This window comes from Elaeis guineensis, chromosome 8, assembly GCF_000442705.2.
Source record: "Elaeis guineensis isolate ETL-2024a chromosome 8, EG11, whole genome shotgun sequence".
NCBI lineage: Eukaryota > Viridiplantae > Streptophyta > Magnoliopsida > Arecales > Arecaceae > Elaeis > Elaeis guineensis.
The window spans coordinates 15,443,370-15,464,899 of NC_026000.2; the positions used below are offsets into that span (position 1 = coordinate 15,443,370).

The 21,530-nt window shown below is 40.0% G+C and overlaps 1 protein-coding gene across 1 annotated transcript; it reads right to left on the reverse strand.

Annotated features, from left to right (window-relative positions):
• Positions 1 to 18,129: 18,129 nt before the first annotated feature.
• Positions 18,130 to 20,800, reverse strand: LOC105050249 (zinc finger protein WIP2). The gene is made up of 2 exons (XM_010930199.4): positions 20,159 to 20,800; positions 18,130 to 18,886 (listed from the first exon to the last, which is right to left on the reverse strand). Exons 1-2 carry the CDS (start codon positions 20,711 to 20,713, stop codon positions 18,449 to 18,451), a joined length of 993 nt encoding a protein of 330 aa, XP_010928501.1. The 5' UTR covers positions 20,714 to 20,800; the 3' UTR covers positions 18,130 to 18,448.
• Between the last annotated feature and the right edge of the window lie 730 nt (positions 20,801 to 21,530).

Genomic DNA, 21,530 nt, shown 5'->3' on the forward strand with positions numbered 1-21,530 from the left:
TTAACTCTATGTGCATCATGGTTAACTTTTAGTGCTATGGCCATATGTTTGCATATGTGACATAAAGGAGGGTGATGGAACGGGAGGTGCATGCATGTCCACATGTGTTCTTAATGCATTGAAAGAAAACTGACTTTATCTGGAACTGGACACAACTTTTATGCAGGTCTGTGGCATTGGTTTCAGTAAAAATGGATTATCTGACATTCTATTGGTACATTGTTTTGGTTTGTCAATACTTAAAAACTTACGGTAAATTTAGTACACATTAAATTAATTGATATCAACAGGAATGATGGTCGTCAGGTCTCTCTTTCGCACACAAACCTGACTTGATTTTACTTCAGGTAGCAATGGGTTCTGAACCATGAAGTTTATCGACATGTTGGTGGGGAAGGGGCATCATTGATTGGCTTTTTAAGTGTGGGCTAGTTACCATCATTTTTGTAGTCTGGCGCTTTCTTTCCATTGGCAGCTAACTTTTAGTTTTCAATCTTCACTTCTGAGTTTGTTCTTGATACTGGTGTCAACCAATCGCAGTTTGTCATTGATGTACCACAACCCATTAACATCTGACAGATGGTTTTGTGGCATATTTGATATGTTGATGTTGTAAAAATGGTTGTAAGAATAAAGGTCCAATTGAGAATTCAAGTTATGGATTCTACTTGGATTTAGCTCTCTCTGTCATTGCAAATAAAGTCAAATATAGATGTATATCCATTAATATTGGGTTAATGGAACAAACAAGTGTTTTACTTGAAAGTGGAACTATAGAAATGTATGCAGAAAATAATCTAGGGAAACGAGCATCTTACAGTCCTCTTGGGTAGAATTGCATAAAAACTTCTTGGTGTTTTGGTGGTCTTATTGTTATTTCGTGTGAATCAAATATTATTAAACCACAAACGTGAGCCTGGCTCTCATCACGACCAAATCACCACCCAATCAGAAAAAAAAAAAGTAAAAAAAAAAGAAATGAAAGGAAAAGGAAAGGAAAGGACCAAAAAACTACTCTTAAGTGGTTATCAGGTGTGGATCTTTTAGACAGTGTCCTCGTTTGTTGAAGTATAATGGAATACAAATGGTACTCTACCAAAGAAAAAGAATATGAAATGGTACGCATCAAATGGCACCGTTCAAACTAAAATAAAACAAGGAGGGGATTCTTTATCAAGACTTAGTCAAATCATGTCTTAAACATGCTAGAATTAGGGGACCCATGAAACTGTTTCTCTATCATTTAACTTGTACATCTTGATAAATCCAAATACAAACTATGGACAAACTTTATGTAAACCATAAAATAAAAATGATTCCTCCCCTCTCCATCTCCAAACCCTGCGCCACACCCCTTTCTCTCAAGTAAATCCAACTTGTTTACAGAAAAAGGAAAAAGAAGTCCAGAAAAACTAATTGGGTGTTATGAATTCTCTCAACAGAGCCGACAAATGAAGTAGGCAACCAGCAGACAAAGATTGTATCACAGATTCACTTTTCTTCGCATGAATCTACTATTAGATTTGTGCAATGATCGCTCCGTAGGCTAATGAATGAAAGAGTTGAAAATGCTATGAGATTGTGCAATGTGTGATCTAACTGTTGACATCGTGAAAAAGGATCAATCATTTTTTGGTGGAAAGATACAACCTGGCAGCTGAGTATACGCTCTGGGCTACCAGTGCAGAAGATTCACGTCAATTAAGCCCATATGTGTCTCTGGAAATTTGTCTTCCACTGACACAGAAGCGGTGCCTGCGCTGCACTTAGGTTGGCCTGGGGTTTATGGGCTCTACTAGCCTTCTATATTCGTCTGAAGCTTTTGGCAATTCTTATGTTTTTCACACTCCAGTACTCCTCTAGATTCCATGGACGGCTAAAGATTTGGGACCATCAAACTTTTGGTGGACCAGGGTCCACCTGCGCGACAGATCATCTCTGTTACCTTGTCTAACTTTTTATCCAGAAGTGATTTTTTTTTCCTTTATCCCTCTCTCTCTTTCTCTCTCCGATGTCATACGTGTGGGTCCGGTGGTTGGACTTTAAAATTAAATCATCTTGTGGGTCCACCAATCCGAGCCTTCCATTGGATGGCCCCATGAATGTGGGTCTAATCTAAGGAGGCCAGGGTACTTTCTGACAATTTCCGGGTCGGAGACAGACGGTTCTTGGCCGCACAGTGGATGCGTCCACGTGAAATCAGACGATCCTGACTGTTCAATTAATGAAGTGTGATGGGATCAGCCGGTAGCAGAAGGCTGGGGTCCGCCAGAAACTAATCATTGGCGGGAAGGCTGATATCAAAAAGATTGGCGTTTTCTTTATCCCTAATCTATGAGAAGCATCATTGATTTGACGCATCTTGGGATTTCGTTAGGAGATAACGCGTTTGGAATATTTTATGAGTACTTGGGTGGGTTTCAGCAGCTGATAGTATGTCTCGTACGAGATGTAGGTTTGCCCTAAAATTTTTACGCCGAAACACTTACCCATGAAGAGGAGGAGGAGACATGTTTGATCGAAAATTAAAATAAAAATAAATATTTTTTATTGTAACGATTTAATTAAAGAAAATTTTATTTTATTCATTTAGACAGGGCACAATGAGATTCATTTCGGAGACGGTATTGACAACGACAATTGAGTTCATTAGAATAACCTTTAGACCTCCAGAGACTTAAAACTCCCATTATGCTCGTACAACAATCTGTTGGATGTTTATTTCTTAGAATTTCTCTAATTTGTTATATTCGAATCTCAATTTTAATGAGAGTATCACATATAAATATAGTGAGACAGATTTTATGATCCATGGATCTGATTTTAGATTGATGGTGGTTAGAAGGAACCATCTATTTGAGCCTTTAGTTTCTGATGTGGAGTTTATGCGATTTGAGCGGGGATCATGTTTGTCAGGTGGATCTTGGAGGTTGGCCAACTTATTGTTGAAGATGACTTCACCACTATAATAGCCTAGCTATTGAACTACACTTGTGGAGGAGCCACTTACCCTCTTCTACATGACATTGTGACTTTATTGAAGGGATACTATATTCTGATTATCAGGTATGTTTTTTGAAAAATGAATATCATGACTGATTGGATGGCAACTTATATTGCTGAGTATTCGAATGAAATTTTATGGTCCAAAACAGCAATAGCTTCTGAGTACTTTCAGTATATTTTATTTTCTAATTTTTTAAGTTATTTTCATATAAAAATTATTTGAATGAAATATTTTATTAAAAAAATAATTTTAATTTTAATTTTAATTTCAATTATGAGTCAATTATACTGAAAAATATGATTAATTTAATTTTTATTTTAATTTATTTTTGACCATGAACTAACTGCGCTCTAAATTTATCGTGGAGAGAGAGAGAAAGCGAGACTTTTGGCTAAACTCTGCGTCCAAGACTCTTCCTGGCCGCACAGTGAACGAATCCACGAAAAATTACATGATCTTGACTGTTTAATTAATGAACTGGAATGGGCTTAGCTGGTAGCAGAAGTTGAGGCTGGGGTCCGCCAAAGACATCATTGATGGAAAGGCTGACGTCAAAAGAATGGCGTTTTCTTTATCTCTAATCTACCAGTAACATCATTGATTTGATGCATCTTGGAATTTCATTTGGAGATAACAAGTTGGGAACATTTTGTGAGCAGTTGGGTATCATCAGCTGATGCACTTGGGTGCCATCAGCTGGTGAGTGTTTCTCTCCGCCAGGGAGCATATTTGATTGGAAGGGTTTATCTTTTCAAATGAGAATAAGAGTGAATAATTTTTATTTTATTTATTTAGCTGGATGAGTTTTATTTTCATTAATTTTATAAAAATAAAAAAAAATTATTATCTAACATTTAATTTCAATTTTTTTTAATATTTTGATTTTAATTTCAGCCACAAACCAGATGTATCAGAGAATATGATCATTCTAATTTTCAATTCAATTCATTATAATTGCGAACCAAAAATACCTTAAATTTATTCTAGAAAGTAAAAGAGATAGAAAGAGATTTTATTACTCAAAAAATAATAAAAAAAATAAAAAAAAAAACAAGAAGAAGAAAGTGCCATTAAGAGGTTGGCCTTATGTACCGATGACAATCATTCAGTCATGGAGTTCAAGTTAACTGGTGATTACATTAGACGTACTGGAACTACAGAGGATTTAAAATTTTTAGGCGGTCTTTGCGTTTTTGTATATTAGAGACAGGTATTCTTCTTGATTTGATCTTTTAGATTATTGGTCACACGTAATGGTCCCAAAAGGTTATTTGTTGCATTAGACATTTAGTGGAACCCTCTCACATTATGCATATATATATATATATATATATATATATATATATATATATATATATATATATATATATATATATATATATTCCTACTTTGTTCTATTTTGCGAGTTTGTATCCTTATTGGTTTTGAAATAATTAGAGGGTCCATTTGTTCATCTGCCGTCATGATTACAAGCGAATAATCAATAATGCATGGCTAAGGACATCTGAGTATATGTTCAGACGTGTTGAACCGCCCAATGTTGATGGTGGGAAGAGTCTAAGAATATGTGGACCCTCCAATTATTTCAAGAATTGGAGACCATCATAGATCTTTCTTGTTCACTACACAAGGAGAAAAAGTAAGTTTCTTTCCACATTAGTAAAGCCTCGTGAAATGACTTTCACTTGAAAGGGAGAGGCTCAACTTTTTTCAAAATTATTTTCCTAAGGTTACTTTCCATTCATTTGAGACATTTCAACTTTTAGCCTCACCATCATGGATTTGTTTTGGAGCAAAATCCATTGGGAAAAAAGGTGGCTCTTGTTGTCCACTAGCCATGTATCATAATTTGAGAAACATAAGCTTATGTATGACAAGACGTGCACCTGTATCTCAAGTTTGAAAGATGAAGGGAGGCTTAGCCACCCAAAATTTATTCAATTGAGATGAATTACGGAGTCATGTTTGAATATAGAGTAGAAAACATGGAGAATAGAGACAACTTTGAGATGAAGTTTAGTTGCTTATTAGCTCTCATTATCTGAAATTATTTATTTTAAAACCCCTATTACATATGTTAATTTTAATAGAGTGATATCAAATATAATGACCAAGTTATTTGGTCTACTATCTTACATTTTGCACATTTTGCTACAAATATTTCGAAGTCTTTGTCCTTGAACATTCAATACTATTACAAAATTAGTTATATAAGTTGTCATCAGCAAAATTACAATTCTAGCTTTTTTTTTTTTTTTTTTGCTCATTTGTTTCCCATGGCCCTTCCCATTACTTGAATCACACTTTTAGTTTCTCACTAGCACATAAACCATAATTACCGCACAACAAACACTCAGTTTCTGATAACTATACATAACTAAATAAATGCAATGTTTTGCAGGGGAGCCTCTGTCCTTAATATTTTTTCTTATATTTATATGGATACTCACCCTAGAAACCACCTTTTCGAACTTTCAGGCTGCACATGTAGGTAGCCATGTCTCTAGCACACATCATTGGACATAATTATTTCAACCTAAGCAACCATCAGACATGGTTATGCTGATGGTGGTGAAGTGCAAGTTTCTTATTTTTTCTCTTTCCACCTTGTTGGTAGGTTGTTTGCATAATTATCAGGTGATGAGGCTCTGTGGGCATTCATACATAAGAAGGGGTTAAATGCAAAAGTTTCTTTAGACTTGGTCGAAAATTGAAATGGTAGTTTCCTTAGCACACTCATGCCAGTGGATTTGCTTTAGTACGCCTTAAAAGATGTGGGCTTCTTTTGCTTTAATCTTGGGTGCTTTTCCTTCTGTAGAGAAGACTCATGCAAATAGACCTTGATCTTTCAATAGAGGTGGCATATCTTCTTGCATTATCCTCCGGTTTGATGATCTGATAGTATTTGTTTGTGGACGTCAAGTCATGTCTTTTCCCTTGGTCCTTCAAAAAGAGGACTAGAAATGCTCTTTTGTCATGCTTTGAGACAACTTTTATCTTTTGATCACATGCTCATCCTTTCTTCCCTCTCAAGCCCCCATTTATTCCCACCATAGAGACCTTTATGCCTACAAGTTGAAGATTCTCAGTAACATCCATAGAATGAATATTTTGGTGGAGTACATCAATCAAGCATATAGCAGAGAGATCGAGACTTCATATCAGTGTATCAGTCCATGGGGGATTCTCTTGTTCCCTACCTCCTATTTCCTTCTATTCCTTTCTAATACTTTATTTAGTGCTTTTAGTTGTCAGGTATTTGTGATGTCATGAAGTCTTGACATCATATAATCCAAAACTATAGTTTGGCAATGATATATAGGTAGATTCTTACCTTTGTCAAATCTAACAAATTATGCTTGCAAGTAAGCATAGCTGTTGTGGCAGAATTTCATCCTTGGGTCAGATTGGCTGGAGTCGGACGGTGATGGCAGGTCGGTAACGACAGAACTTGCAAGAAAAATTTCGAGTTGGCTCCGGTGGAGATTCTATGACGCTCAAGTTAGAATTCCGGACAATAGAGAGAAGGAGTGAACGTATAAGGAGAGAGAAGATTTCATACCTTGGAGGTCTCCTTGTGGGCTTTTATTTATAGATAGAGGCTGAAGAGCCTTTAGATGGAAGAAGAATCATGCGATTAGTTTATACTTATCTGGAGAGATTTGTTCGTTATTTTATCCTTATCTGTTCAGCGATCAGCTATTGTTTGAATTTTGAAAGACATTAGAGATTTGAGATCGGTTAAGACCAATTCTTTCTTTATATGCTTCATGTCTTCGGCCAGTATAAAATCACCCCAACATTAACTAAACCAATCAATCAGGGAAAGAAGATGGTGAATGATACATGACAAAAATAATGGTTGAGATTTCTATAAATAATTACTCAGATAACGTAAAAGGTTAGTATGTATAATTTTTTTAGAGAGTTAGCTCTAGTTAATAATTGGCTGAGAAATCTGTTATATCTTTTTTTTTTTTTTTTTTTTTTTTTTTTTAGAGCCTCTTCGCGATTGATGACGGTGATGATGATGAGAACAAGGTTCTCAAGGAACATCTTTATCAGGTGGAAAGTAATTTAATGAGAACGGACTACCATGGTACTCTTTTTTTTTTCTTGTGTGTTACTATGGCACAAACTTAGATCAAATTAAACTTTCTGAAAGCACTGTTGCTAGAGAATGTGCATCGCTAACTTGCTCTTAAACTTACTCTGTTTCCCAATCAATTCAGACGTACTAAACATTGCGAATTAGTCTCTCTGGATCTTATTCTTCTCTGAGTTGATAGACTCTGAAACGATATAATTATGATTCCACACCGTCCACAAGCCATCACTATACGAATACTTAAAGAGATATCCTAAGGATAGACAGATTAGGAGTCATTCATTAAAGTCCACGCCTATTTGCAATAGTTTAGGGCCTCTCAAAGATGGGGCAGTTGTTTGAGAAAATGGGAGCATGATTCCCTCCAACTCCCTCCAAAAGGCCTCGTGATTCCAATCAGGGGAGACAGAGCTGTCCCTGTGTCTGTGTGTTGGGATGTTACCCGGAGAAAGGCATTAATATTTTCTCCCTAAGGTTTGCTGGTCTCCTTGACAAAGTTACAGCTCTCCTAAGGAATTGTTTCAAGTACGAGAATCATACAAAGACATAATAGGGGAGGATGGAAGTGCCTTGAAATTCTAAGCACCTCAACTACGGGGCAGGGATACAGCAAATTCTGATGTCCTTATGCGGGCAATCCTCTTGTAACTCCCCCATTCCCTCTCCTCTTCTCCATCTTGTCAACTATTTCCCCCTGGACTGACCTCCCTTCGGGATTTAGAATATCCTATTAAGTTGGGACTTGGCTGGAAAGGTACTCCTTATTATTGTTAGTATATTGATGCAATGAAGCACACGCTTGCACTTTTTTAAGAGGATATGGGGATGGATATAAGTCGCAACTCCAGCAATACGTAACATGTGAATAGGGTTAAACAAAATTGCTTAGCACTTTAAAAAGTATCTAACTTCCAGGGAAATATCTAGTGGGAAGTCAATAGTTTTGAAAAATAGACCATTGACTTGTACTGCTTTTAAGAGAATTAGTGATCATGTTCAGTATTGCCGTAAAGCTCTGGAGAGGTGTTGATGTGACTAGCACTGGGTGCCATCTGAAATCCACGATGCTGGAAGATATCCGTAAAGAAAATCCACACTTATCAGGATGTTCTGACGGAGGATCCTCCGATGTTTAAGTTAGCCAGAATTTTGAGAACAATATAAAGACAAAAAAGCGAGAGTTGGGAGAATGGAGAGAGCTTGCCCTTCTCTCCCCATTGCTTGTGTTTTTTTCCTCTTTCCCTGAGAGTCCCTTTTGTATTTCTTTTATATGGAGGTTGAGCTCGTAGGTCGCCAACCGGAATATGTGAGATTGTTAGGCCTAACTCTACAAGCCGTTAAGCTATGTTCTGATCTTTTTGTTCAGGGAGAAATATCTCCCACTTTCTTTGAATCGAGGTTGTTAGTTGTGAATGTCAGGCATGGGCTCCACCTGCGTGGCTAGTCGAATTTGCGTTCCTAGTCTGCACTTGGTGTGACTCAACCATGCCATCTTAGATGTGCCCCAATGGAGGATTGGTTCTGATTAGTGGGTCTCACCTACAACATATGTCCCTCGCTTTCAAGTTTGAAATGACTTCTCGATTTTGAGCGAGAAAAGTAATTGTCTTGGTAGTTGGACCATCGACCCAATTCCCTTCTAGACGTGCCTATATTATTGCTCTTGGTGGAAAAACTCCTGTGGATTAATGATGCATCATTTTGTGACTCGTGCTGTCTTTATTAGGAAGAAAATTTGAAAGATTGTAGGATCTTTTTGGAAAAAAGAAATCTGAAAATTGCCCCTAGACCTGCCCGGACTTGCCGCGTGATAAGTTCCAAGGCACACTTTATGAGTTGTCTCATGTGGCTTGATCGAATGAGGGTGCGATGAAGAACCGCAAGATCCATCGCCTCAAGACTGGCCAAATGGTGAGAATTGGTGATTCGATAACCGGATTCGTACCATAGATGGTCAGTATAAATGGACCACCTATCCAATGAGGTTTTCTGCCATCTGACTACCAATTGCTTTTTTGTCACTCTAGCTATCAGGAGAAGATCCTCTTTCCTTTGTCATGTAGGCATGAGGCTGTCGCTGTCATCCATTAAACTGGCAGTGAAGAAAAAGATGAGCTCCTCAAGTAGGAAGTTCTCATCCAAGAGGGCGAAGAGTGCCCAACTAGAGCCTTTTATTTTCAACCCATCATAGTCCTTGGTGGGGGCTGGGGATGAGTTGATTATGGTAGGGCCATGGCAAGCATTCGCATTGATTGCGTCGGGATAACTTCAAGCTCTTTTGCTGTCAGATCAGGACCCACCTTCCTTTGAAGTGTCAGTAAAGCTCAGGCAAACCCTCCTCTACTCGGGGGCAGTGGGGGGATCACTAAAGCTGTAGTGGAGGTTCCTGCCGAGGTTAGATACAAGTGCATCACGGAGTACGATCTTGATGAACTTTGACGATGAGCTTGTCGAGGCGTCTTTAATCGGATTCATCCAGAGCTTCAAGGACTACAAGGCGCGTCTATGGAGGATGGTCCCGAAGCTGGATCAGAGATGCCTTTGCCTTGGGAATAGTGACAAGGAAGCTGGGGCTTTTTTTTCGGACGAACACTAGTTCTTCTCCTTTTTGTATTTGCTTTTGACACCTTCTTTCTAGCAAAATTTTGTAATAAATATTTTAGTTAATGAAAAATATATTATCATTGCATTTACCTAAGTTTTTTGCTTCTTTGCAATATTTGTGTTGGTTGGCTTTTTGTCTCGATCAATGGTTCAAATGGCTTGGATGGATCGACAAGATTTGTTCCACATTCAAGCCAAGATCTCTCTTGACTTTATCTGAAGCATTTGCTTTGTCAGTATGTGGTGAATAAATTTTTGAAATTGTGGGCTTGTTTGCATGCTAAGCGCTGGATGTTGATTGGTGTCGTATTGCCTTTCACACATTAGAGAAAATAATTCATTTTAGGGTTGTTCGGCAAAGAACCATACGATCCGAAGACTTAGTGGGGCTCGCATTCAATACTGGTACCTACCTTCTGTAAAGCACAGTATCGGAGACCTTTCAGATGGCAATATTTATTGTGCGATCAATGGAACATTTGAATGCATCTGGGCTAGCCCCCTCTATAAGTAGGGGTTCTATTGCTTGGGAGGTTTTGCCTCGATTATCTTCCATAATGCGGTAGTGGTGCCACCTTGTCCCATATCAAAGGTTCATTAGCAGTATTCTCCATCAATCTTGGAAGATCTCCTTTTTCCTTCGATCAGTTGTGGGATACTTTCGAAGGATGTTTCAGCAAGTATCCCATTTTGGCATGGGAAGTGTTGAAAAATTTCGTCACTCTGATCGTGGGGCTGCAGTGGCAGCCATCTGGGGTTTCTAATGCATTATCCTCTACAGAAAGATCTTGGGCCTTTTGAGAGGGCTTGTTTCTTGTCTCCCCCAATATAGCCTTCCAGTCCTCTTTAAAGAAATATCCGAGAGATGGATTAGTTTTCTCAGAGGAAATAGCTATTCCATTCCCAATATTCTTTTACGGAGGTCGATGCTCATCACAAAATGGGGAGTTCTATGCTTTCCATCAGAGGTCATGTTGACTAGGGCTCGACTTGTGCTTTGGTGATGCTGGCCGTGTCCGAGCTTTGTATTTCTTCTTTCTTTGTTATAATAAGCTTCGCTCGACTGAAACTAAGTTGTAATAAATTTTTTTATAATATATACAGACCTTTTGAATGAAGTGCTCCTTTAAGTTCTCTTTCACATGCCGTCTAGTGTTTCTTCTTACTTGAGGTGGATTTTTGGAGAAGTTAACCCCTTTCCAGTTATCGTCGCTAGCTTCCGCTGGTAGTGTGAGATCTTCAGGGCGTTTAACCCTTGTTTGGCTACAGTGGGCCAAATAAAATTCTCAAAGGATATGCCCTAGTTGGTTACAGTGGATCATGATGGCTACAGTGGGCCGTATTGACAACAATGGTTGAGACGGCTACTATGGGCTAGGATGGTTATAGTGGGCCATGATGACTACAATGGGCCATATTGACTGCAGTAGATCGAGACTAGCTATAGTGAGCTATGATGGCTACAGTGAGCCATGATGGCTATAGTGGGCCATATCAGTTACAGTGGGCCGAGGCGGGCTATAGTAGGCCGAGGCTAGCTTCAATAGGCCATATTACTTTAGTATGTCACATCAATTATAGTGGGCCATGGCTGGCTTCAGTGGGCCATGTTGACTTCAATGGGTCACATCGGTTACAGTGGGTCATGGCTAGCTTCAATGGGTCTTGTTGACTTCAATAGGTCACATCGGCTATAGTGGATCATGGATAGCTTCAATTAGCCTTGTTGACTTTAGTGGATTACATCGACTGTAGTGGGCCATGGTTGGCTTTAAGTGGATGTTATTGACCTCAATGGGTTAGGTACCCCCACATTTCCATTGGTGTGGGCTTCGCTTTGGCTCACCTATGGATAAGGAGCATCACATTGCTTGATGAGGTAAGATGTCGATTTGGGCATCCTTAGATCTTTGCACCAATTAGGCTTTTATGTTCTAGGAAGCCTTAGAGAGCTCTTCACTCCTTCTTGGACATTGAGCTATCTTTAATTCCTGAGCCTTGGAGAATTCGAGGCTCCACATGATGAGTCCCTTAGGGGCCCAGTTCCCTTGACTGATTGGGTCATCATAGTTTTCATGAGCCTTTCAAGATTGCCTCAGAGGTGTTATCATCAAGACCAAGGCTCATTCAACTTAGTCTAAGAGAGGTCTTTGCCCCCTTTGGGTTGGCTTGTAATTTTATCTTTCAAAAGCATTATGAAACAAAATGCTAGTTAAATTTTTATTATAAATTGAAATGGTATTTACATCATGGTTGGCTATCATCGATAGTGCGATGATAGCGCCATTGACTTCTCTTTAAAGCTAGGAAGGAAAATGATAACCCCATAGACACCATCCCCTTTCTCTTCTTAATTTAGGCTCCTTTCCCTGGCACAGCCAATTGGGGTGGAGATGGTATTGATGATGCCGATCATTGGTCGGTTATCATTGTTCTCTTCATTGGATGTTTGATTTTACCGCTCTCAAATATACTTGTCAAGGTAGCCTCTTCAGATCAAGGCCTCAATCATGTCTTTGGATTGGTGGCATTCTTCGGTGTCGTGGTCATAGTCACGATAAAAATGATGGTACTTTCTCTTACTCCTCTTGTTTGGAAGGGATTTCATTGGCTTTGATCACCATAGCTATCCCCGACTCTTGATCTCTATTAGAATCTAGGATCAAAGGATGGATAGAGGAGTACAGCTGTCGAATCATCGGGAGGACTCGAACGGTAGCCCTTTTGTGGTTAGAAATATTCTCTCTCGATTTGGACTGCTCGGGGATCTTCTCGATCTCTATTCTTACTGAAGATCTTTTTTCTTTCTGTCTGCTTGCATAGCTCTCGGGCTTTTTTTGTCTGAGCGTACTTTCAAGTCGAGTCAGTAGGTCAGTGTAATCCCTTGAAAACTTCTTGTTGAGAGAAAAAACAAAATACTCATTTTACAACCCTTGCGTGAGCATTGACATCGTCATTGACTGGTCAAGGCTCCGTACCTCGAGCATGATGGCATTGAAGTATGCAATGTAGTCACATAGTGACTCACCCTCTCCTTAATGGAGAGAAAAAAGGCTCTTTGGGTTCCTTGGTTAAGGTCAGCGGCTACTAATGTGAGTAACTAATAGTCTATCGAGTTGCTCAAATGAATGAATGGACCTCAGTTAGAGTCTTGAATACCACATCTGTGCCGACTTTTTGAAGGCGGCCAAGAAGACAAGGCAAAAGAGGGCATCTGCGGCATCTTGCGACATCATGAGTATTCTATAACCCTGCAGGTGATTAAGAAGATCTGTAGAGCCATCATATGGCTCCAGCTGAGGTACCTTAAATTGAGCTGGGATCGACTTACCTAAGATGGTCTAGGAGAATGGTGATCGAGCGTTGAAGTCGAGGCTATTATTGCTTCGACAAGGTCCATTCTCGACTTCACTAAGGTGACGTTCGATATCTTAAACTCTTCTTTTGAGTTCCTCCTTCTGCTAAGATCTTCTGAGCCTAGGGAAGCAAGATGGGACCAAATTATCAGTGGAGGAAGAGCTCCTCAAGTGTGCCTCCTCTCTCAAGCTCTGATGGGAGGAGTGAGCTGCAATAATAGGAGAACAACGAAAGTGTCACTAGGGAGCGGATCTCGAACTTCGAAAGCGAGATGGCCAACTAGGATGAAAGAAATCACCTAGGGGTTCGACTCCATACAATTTTATTGCCGCTCCATCACTTATTGTAGTTGCTGCACACTATCACTCAGCACCTAGATTTGGTGACCCAGGGCTTTTGAGCGATGATGGATCTATTATGGTCAGAGGTTGCACAGTAATCGACCCCAGATAGCACTGCTCTAGTTACGATGGATGGATTATCGATGGAAAGTGGAGGAGTTTTGCGCTTTTATTCGCAACATGCTTTTCTGTTCCCTTTAAAGGGATTAGGTCCTTCCTCTAGTGCCAATCTATTACCGTAAGGCTCCAGAGAGATGTGAATATGACTAAAACTAGATATTATTCAAAATTCATGATGTACCCGCAAAATCCATACTCATCGAAGGTGTTTTGATGGGGGACCCTCCGATACTAAAATTAGCCAGAATTTTGGAAATAGTAGAGAGAAAAGAAAGTGAGAGTTGGGAGAGCCGAGAGAGCTTGCCCTTCTCCCCCCGTTGCTTGTGCTTTTTCCTCCATCTCTGAGGATCTCCTTCATATGTCTTTTGTTTGGAGGTTGAGCCCGTAGGCCGCTAGTCGAAATTTGTGAGTTTATTAGACCTAGCTCTGCAACCGTTAGATCACATTCTGACCTTTTTATTGAAGGAGAAATTTTTTTTACTTCCTTTGAATCGAGCTTGTTAGTCATGGATGTTAAGCACGGATTCCACACACACAGCTAGTCGAATCAGCGGTCATGGTCCGCACTTGGTGTAACTCAGCAATGTCATCTTGGGTGCACCCTAATGGAGATCAACTGGTTCTAGTCGATGGGTCTCACCCGCAACATTCAATATATAGGACAATGGCAAAGGGCAATGCAATCTTGGGTAATAATATAAACAGCCTTGTAGGCATAATATATAGCAATGGCACCAATGTCTAACATGATTTATCATGTGATCTTTTTTAAACTTTGAGGTGTCTCCAATATATATGTTCATTTGAGTCTCAAGCAGAATAGCCAAAGCTTGACCTAACGCAGACACATATACCACCAAAAGGGCATAGTAGAGTGCCCTAAGTATGGTAGGCTCAGCAATTAAACCCATCGCATATTGGATGACATAATTTGTAGTTCATTTTCTCTGTTTTAAATTGAATGACGGACTTGCTGTTGGATTCCATCTCATTTTGGGGATGTCCTGTTTGGAATGGAAGAGCCCATGATCAAAGCCCATTCCAGATTATCTTATAAAGGAAGAAGGGGAGAAATTAGGGTTTCTTGGACGTGATGTGAGCCCCTTTCTTTTGGAGGAGCCACCCCTTGTTCAGCCCTCATGCTATGAGAATGCTTAGAAGAGAGGGATTGCAAAAAGGTGTTGAAATTGATGTCTTCTATTCCCTTGGAAGAGCCTTTTCTTGTGAGGAGACCTTGGTGAGGAAGGCCTCATCTCTTGTTGGAAGACCTTGGCAAAAATAAGCCCCATGAATCCCAAGCTTTGGAAGGAGAAGGAAAAAGCAAGGAGGAGATGATACTAGATTCATGAAGATGCATTGACAAGTCCAAAGCCGCAGATTTGTGAAGCTCCATCTGGATAAGTGCATTCCAACAACTTGAGTTGTAATGCACCTATGTGTAGTGAAGAACCCTTGTGCAAGCCATTGTCCTTTGATGTGGGGAAGCCTCTAAATGTGCCCTAGAGAGGTTATGATCCAAGAGTGGTGTCTCTTGATGTTGTGAGCTAAGAGAGGTGTCTCCTTATGTTGTAATCCAGGAAAAAAAATCTCTTGTGATTCTTAGATTGGCCAAGAAAAATCCTGTAATCCTATTTGTTGTGCCAATTAATAATTGGCATGATGTCGTGCATAAGGATTCATCCAGCTCACAGTCCATATGGCAATTTCAATGCAGCTAGTTTTCTTCCAAGGCATCCTAGCCCGATTTTCTTGGGTAGGTATGCAAAGTAGGCCGAGCAAAATAAAAGCATTTGATCTCCAAGACAGGCGCTTCCCAACTTAGCTCGATGACCTCAATCGTTGATCTATGGTGAATAGAGCATCTCTGCGGGGGAAGTAACTCAATTTCACATTTATTACAATATGTCTCCAAGGTTGTTACATCATATCAGCAATTTGTTATAACATAACTTCGAGTTTGTTAAGATATGATTTTAGAAGATTCAAGATTCCAGCTACAAATAGGTCCAAATACCCTCAGCAAAAGGAGAGATGAATAATCCCTTGGGGAGACCCTGTCTCTCTATTCTTCTTTCTGTTTCATTTTTTTTTAAATTTTTATTAAAGAAATCTTTAACTTAAGCATCGAAGGATCTGACGGAAGTCAATCCGGTAAGCCTTCATCCTTTCTTTGTTGTCTCATCGGTGTATAGAGGTGATCCATGTTAGTGTTCCGTGATCCGAGGGCAACATTCTTATTTCTTAGAGATAGAGGAAACTTGAACTCAGTCCCACGGTTTTTCCTCTTGGGGTTCTCCACTTAAAACCTTAATCTCTTGTTCACTAGTGATTTTTGGTTGCTTCTATTCTCTATTTTCTATCCTTATTGTTCACACATGGAAGGGAATGAGAAACACTTCCACTGCTACCCTTCTAGGTATATGTGTTTTGATTTTAGATTCATATGCATTGATACCATCGTTTGTGTGCATCGAAATCTTTCAACGTATCCACTGATTTGTTGTGAACTTGTTATACCCTCCCTGTCCTATCAAATGATCTCGACACTTGCTTAATGGGAAAACTTGCCATGCACAAGATTGCAAAAGTTATATATCATAGATCTTCCACCTGTACAGGCACTACTTTCTAGTGCACGCATGAGCAAGTCTTCACCCTTTTGGTGTAGTGTTAGTAATAACAATAACAATAATCATAATATTTACCAAAAAATAATAATAAATATGGTTACTTTTGTTATTAATGCTGTTGTTGTTAATGGCCTTTTCGAGAGAAGCTGCTACTCAATTATACTATTGCCAATTCAAGTTTCAAGTTAGAAAACCAGAGCAATTTCAGAAATCCAAACAATTATCTAACCATCTCACTAGAGAAATTAAGAAGGACAAAGAAGTTACATGACAACAGGTTTGAAAAGAGAAAATGATGACATGAATTGTGGACAAGGTGAGGAAGTATGGAACCTAATGTTGGGAGGCTTGTCTGCGGCCATACTGATCGCTCCTCTATATTCACAGAGGCTGATGGAAGAGAGGAGTTTTTGCTATTGCCTGCCAAAATTTAAAAAAAAAAAAAAACTGCCACGAAGATCCACTCCATCCTACCGTCCATACCTCATTACATACATAAAATGTGCAAACCATATCATTATATCTTGTAACACCTCTTCTTTATTATTATTTTTTTTGAGAAGTATTTTGTAATCTATCTTTTGTAATATAATTTTTTTCCCATGCCATATATTGTACCCTCTGCGTCTCCCTCTCCCTATCTTAAATGCAGGCTAATAATTTGATTTGAGTAACTGATGGCAGATGTTCCAGCCATCAAAGCGAGACGCGTATGAATCCACTGTCGCGAAGCACTAGGCAAATGCACCCATAAAGCTGATCTGCTTGCAGGGTTTTGAAAAGCGTATCAAACTGCGCTTGTAAGGAATACTATACTTGTGGCTTTTGTCTTGCAGGACCTGTTAGATTTTGTTGTTGGAAGGCACGACAGAACGTGGAAAATTAAATTTTTTTTAAAAAAAAGAGGGAGAGAGAGAGAGAAGTCTGGGTTGGTGAATCCACGCATGGCTACGGAAGGTGCGGTTAAAAAATAAAAACACTTAGAGAAGCTTAGTACACTTGAAATCATCTCCAGAGCTCATCCTCCTTCCCTTTAAAAAGGCATATACAAGCTCTCAAAAGGGTGGAAGGATGGGATTCTTTTGTGGGAATGAAGTGCTGAAACTTGAGAAAGAAAAACGCAGAAGTAGGCTTGAGGTGTAAATGTAGCCTCTGGTGCTATAACTTGTAAGATACCGAGCTTATGTTTTACATCAACAAAAAAAAAAGAAAACTTATAAGATACTGAGCATTGGGAAGAAATTGATATGTACATTAGAGTATTTGACCACGGAAGTATTCAATAGATGAACTGTCTATTTAGAGGAAGAAGAAAGAAAAAGGCTTGACAATGTTAGTTTGCATGTACCTGAAAGATTACAGCATGAGAAACTAGTTTGTCAAAAAAAAAAAAAGAGAAACTAGCAACATGAAAGTAACACCATGACTATTTTGAAAAAGACTGGCAAACAAAAAGAATCCTTTCTTAGTGTAAGATAATATCGAAGCTCGAATGCAAGCCACAAGTTCTTGCGAGAAGTATTTGATAGTTGAGAACTGAATGTTCGATAGTTATCACGAGAACTTCTGAAGGAAGAAGGAAAAACAAAAAAAGGCATGAAAAGGACATCTGCTACTCAATTCCCATGAACCAAAAGCAAACTGCATTTAGTAGACTAGGGCTTGACATTGGTGTGTTTGTGTTGCAAATTTAGAACTCAAAAATAAAATAAAATAAAAAAGGGGGTGAAAGAAATTATGACCGAGAGGCACTAGTACTGCATCAAAACATAGGGAATGGTTTACGACGTTTGAGAGGAACAGACAATCAACAAGGTGAACCATTTATTTCGCTCTGCGTAAGCTCTCAGTTTTTGGGTAAGAGGAGAGACCAGGAAAGGACGGAAGACAACTAAATCAGACAAGCAACTGCAGAAAAGGATACCTAGCTGTAGTACTGAGAAAAAAAAAAAGAGATATATCGCCCAAAAACCTGAGAACCACATAACTCAATTCTATGCTCTCTATTTCATCTAACAAATTAGTACATTAGAACTTGCATGAACCAAGTTGAAAGAAAGATAAACTAATGCAACTCCATTTACAAGCCATCGGCCTACAATGCTTTTTATATTCATCTGATACTAAAACCAGAACAAGGGGAACAAAGAGCACCCCTAATTAACTAGATCAACTGGATACTAGGAGAGCTTGTCACATTTGACAGAGAACAATTCACCACCCAAAATCTATTAGGCCATATACCCAACTCCATACTCACTTCTTCCATACTGCCCTCCACTCATCGCGATGGATCACCGTCTTGTTCAATCTCCGATGATGGCTCATCGTCCTCCTCAAAGCAATCGATTCCATATGCCGCATGCCCATGCCCGAAGGCCTTGATGTGGTCCTTCAGCGACCTCTTGTGCTTGAAGTCGGATCCACAGATGCAGTACCAGAGCTTGCCACAGTTCTTCTCATGCGTCCTCCAGTCTCCCCTCACTGCAAAGGCCTTGCCGCACTTCCGGCACATGAAGGGCTTGATCCCATGCTTCCTCTTATAGTGGGTCTGGAGGGTCCTGAAATCCTTCAGTGGCTTTGATCTTGGATGGTCTATGTTGTTCCGGCAACCCGGTGCACAGCAGTAACATGGGAGCCTCAGCATTGCAGTCGGTTGGATGCCCCTCAAAGATTCCGGACCCTTCCTATATTGTGATCCATGCCCCCACATATGCATCTATAGTTACAACCCCATGAAATAAAAGTAGTCAGGAGATCGATACTTCTCATTCTAGTGGGAACCTTAGAAATTAAGGGTTATAAATTCATTATGTGTATGCCCAAAGATGAGTGCTCTAAAAATATTGATGTTATTATTTCTCGATAGATTATTTAGGTTGTTAACAGGTGCACTATGTTTGATCATTTGTTGAGAAGCTCGGATAGGAATTCCAATTCCAGAATATAACAGGAGTATTAAGGTTGACAACAGTACAGACACTAATATTTTGCATAAGAATAATTGGGGAATTCTAGCAAGGACTAAAGTAACGTTGTTGCCCTTGAGAATAATTTATGTTGTCGATGTAGAATGTCAAATTCCTTCTGCCGAGAAGCTTTGACATGATTTCTGGTATGACGAGATATATTTTCATCACACAAGTATTTGCACTATTTTGCATAAGAAATATTCTACAATTCTGGTGTCCACAAAGAACATAATGTTCCTCTTTGGAAATCCATTCAAAAAAAAAAAAACAAAACAAAACAAAAATATTTCTCTTTGGGATTTTTGTTATTAGAGTTTCGACATTCTCTTTGCTTCGAAGCACTCTATCATGGCAAGAAAGATAGAATTATTATTCCGGACATGAGGGGCCTCTGGAAAAATGATGGTGATAAATGATGCCCTCCGCTTTTGGTCTTTTGCTGGCGAATGAGAACTGTTGCATTTTGGTTTTTGTGATCAGTCAAAAACTCGAAAGCAAGGAATCACATGAAACAACGAGTGTCAAAGAAAGTTCACTGCAAAGAACCTCTCAGAGAGAGAGAAGAAGGGGGAGGGGCGCAGATCTCGTGTAGGTCTGGGGAGAAGCTACCCAAATAGAAGCCTTCCCAAGGACTGGTTTCTTTCGGTCAGGGACTATGAGTAGATTTGTGGGTACTGTTTTTCTCTACAGGCCATATAGAGGATCTGAGCGAACCTGAAAGAACTGGAAATCTTTTCAGCAGTTTCACAGCGGCCAAAGCCTAATAAAACGCAAACTCCAAAAGCACCAAAAGCATGAGGAACATTGCCCAAGTGTAGTTCAATCACATAAAAAGGGGAGGTCCTATGGATCGCGGCGTCAATTAGACCAGACACCAGACATCTAGACAGGTGTCACATAACATCCCACCCCTCTTTACCATGCAAAGGCCTTCCAGCACAAACTTTGTGTGATTTAGAAAGCCAGATCCCATGACAAAAAAAACTTAGAAGAGGATAAGGGGGGAAGAGATGGATCACCTGCATGTTGTTGTATCTGTTGAAGGTCTTCAAGCACACAGGGCAGGAGAACTGGGTGGGACCGATAAGGATCTGAGAAGGGGTGGGGATCCAATACTGGCCCTTGTTGAGCCTTCCTATAGGGTAGCATAGAGGAGCCACATCATCACCACCTTCTGCTTCTTTGTGATCTCCACTGTCCTCTGGGGTGGAGGACACTGTGGAGATGAGATCAGCTGCACCAGGGTTTGGGAGGCCTATGCGGAGGGCCACTGTCACAGCCTCGTTATCACCATCATCACCTTCGTCATCAATGCTCATGGTTTTGTTCTTGGCTTCACTGCAAGAGGTGTCCTCCTCCTCTGGGGGCTTTGTTGGGCTGAGGCTGAGGAGAGGGAGGGCCTCTCTTAGGGGAGGGGAGGGGGGCGGGGTTGGGAGGGTGGGGTTGGGGTTGCTGCAGCTATGCGTGTTGTAGAAGTTGTAGGTGGGGATGCCGATTGGAGGGGGTGCAGGGCTGGAGGAGTAAGGGTAGTAATTGTAGTATCCTTTGAAGAAATTGCTGTAGGGGTCTGCCATGGCTGGAGGTCTGGAAAGAGACGAGGGGGGTGGATTTGTGGACGGAAAGGTTATTATAGAGAGAGAGAGAGAGAGAGAGTATTAGACCACCAAAAAATAAAGATAACACAAAAGTGTACAGGAGATTAAAGAAATAAGTAATCGAAGGGATGTGCATTAGAGAGAGAATTACACCACCAAAAAATAAAGATAAACCACAAGTACGCAAAGGGTGGTAAAAGTTCACTGATTAAAAAATAATACAAGGAACCGAGTGGATAGCTTTCAGGGAGAAAAAGGAAAGTACCTAGTTGGGGGAGAGAGTATGAAAGCAAAGGAGACGAAGAGAGATGGATTAAATTAAAGATTAAAATAAACTAGGGACTTGATGGAACAAAAGAACTCATCAGAGGTTGCCAGGACCAAAATATCAACACTCTAAGATTTCTTTTTTCTTTTTTTCGTCAAGCATCAGTGAAGAAAAACTCACCCCTCCCCTCTGACATGGAAGGGCCGGGAAAAAAACTTATATATATACCAAAACATCCAAACTAATCGACAAAAAGGAGAAAATAAAGTAAGATTAGAAGCAAAAACAAAGTTAGAAACCAGGGTTAAACATTGTCTCCCACCCTTGAGATATAAGAGAGAAAAAAAAGGGAGCATTTTTGCCGCGTCATTTCTTTAATATTTGTTTATTATATATATCCGAAGGGTTAAACCTTTTCCTCCCTGAATGCTTTTGCTTGGGATGGGAAGCGGTTCCTCCCCATCCCGGCATTTGCTCCGGTGGGCGCGCCCCGGTCGGCTCGGCTCGGGACGAGCCCGCCAAGCCCTC

Excerpts from the sequence above, each read along its gene's own strand:
- LOC105050249 (XM_010930199.4), bottom strand. The coding sequence starts at position 20,713 with ATGGCAGACCCCTACAGCAATTTCTTCAAAGGATACTACAATTACTAC. Across the intron at positions 18,887-20,158 it reads ACAGATACAACAACATGCAG|ATGCATATGTGGGGGCATGG; the intron begins GTGATCCATCTC and ends TTGTAACTATAG.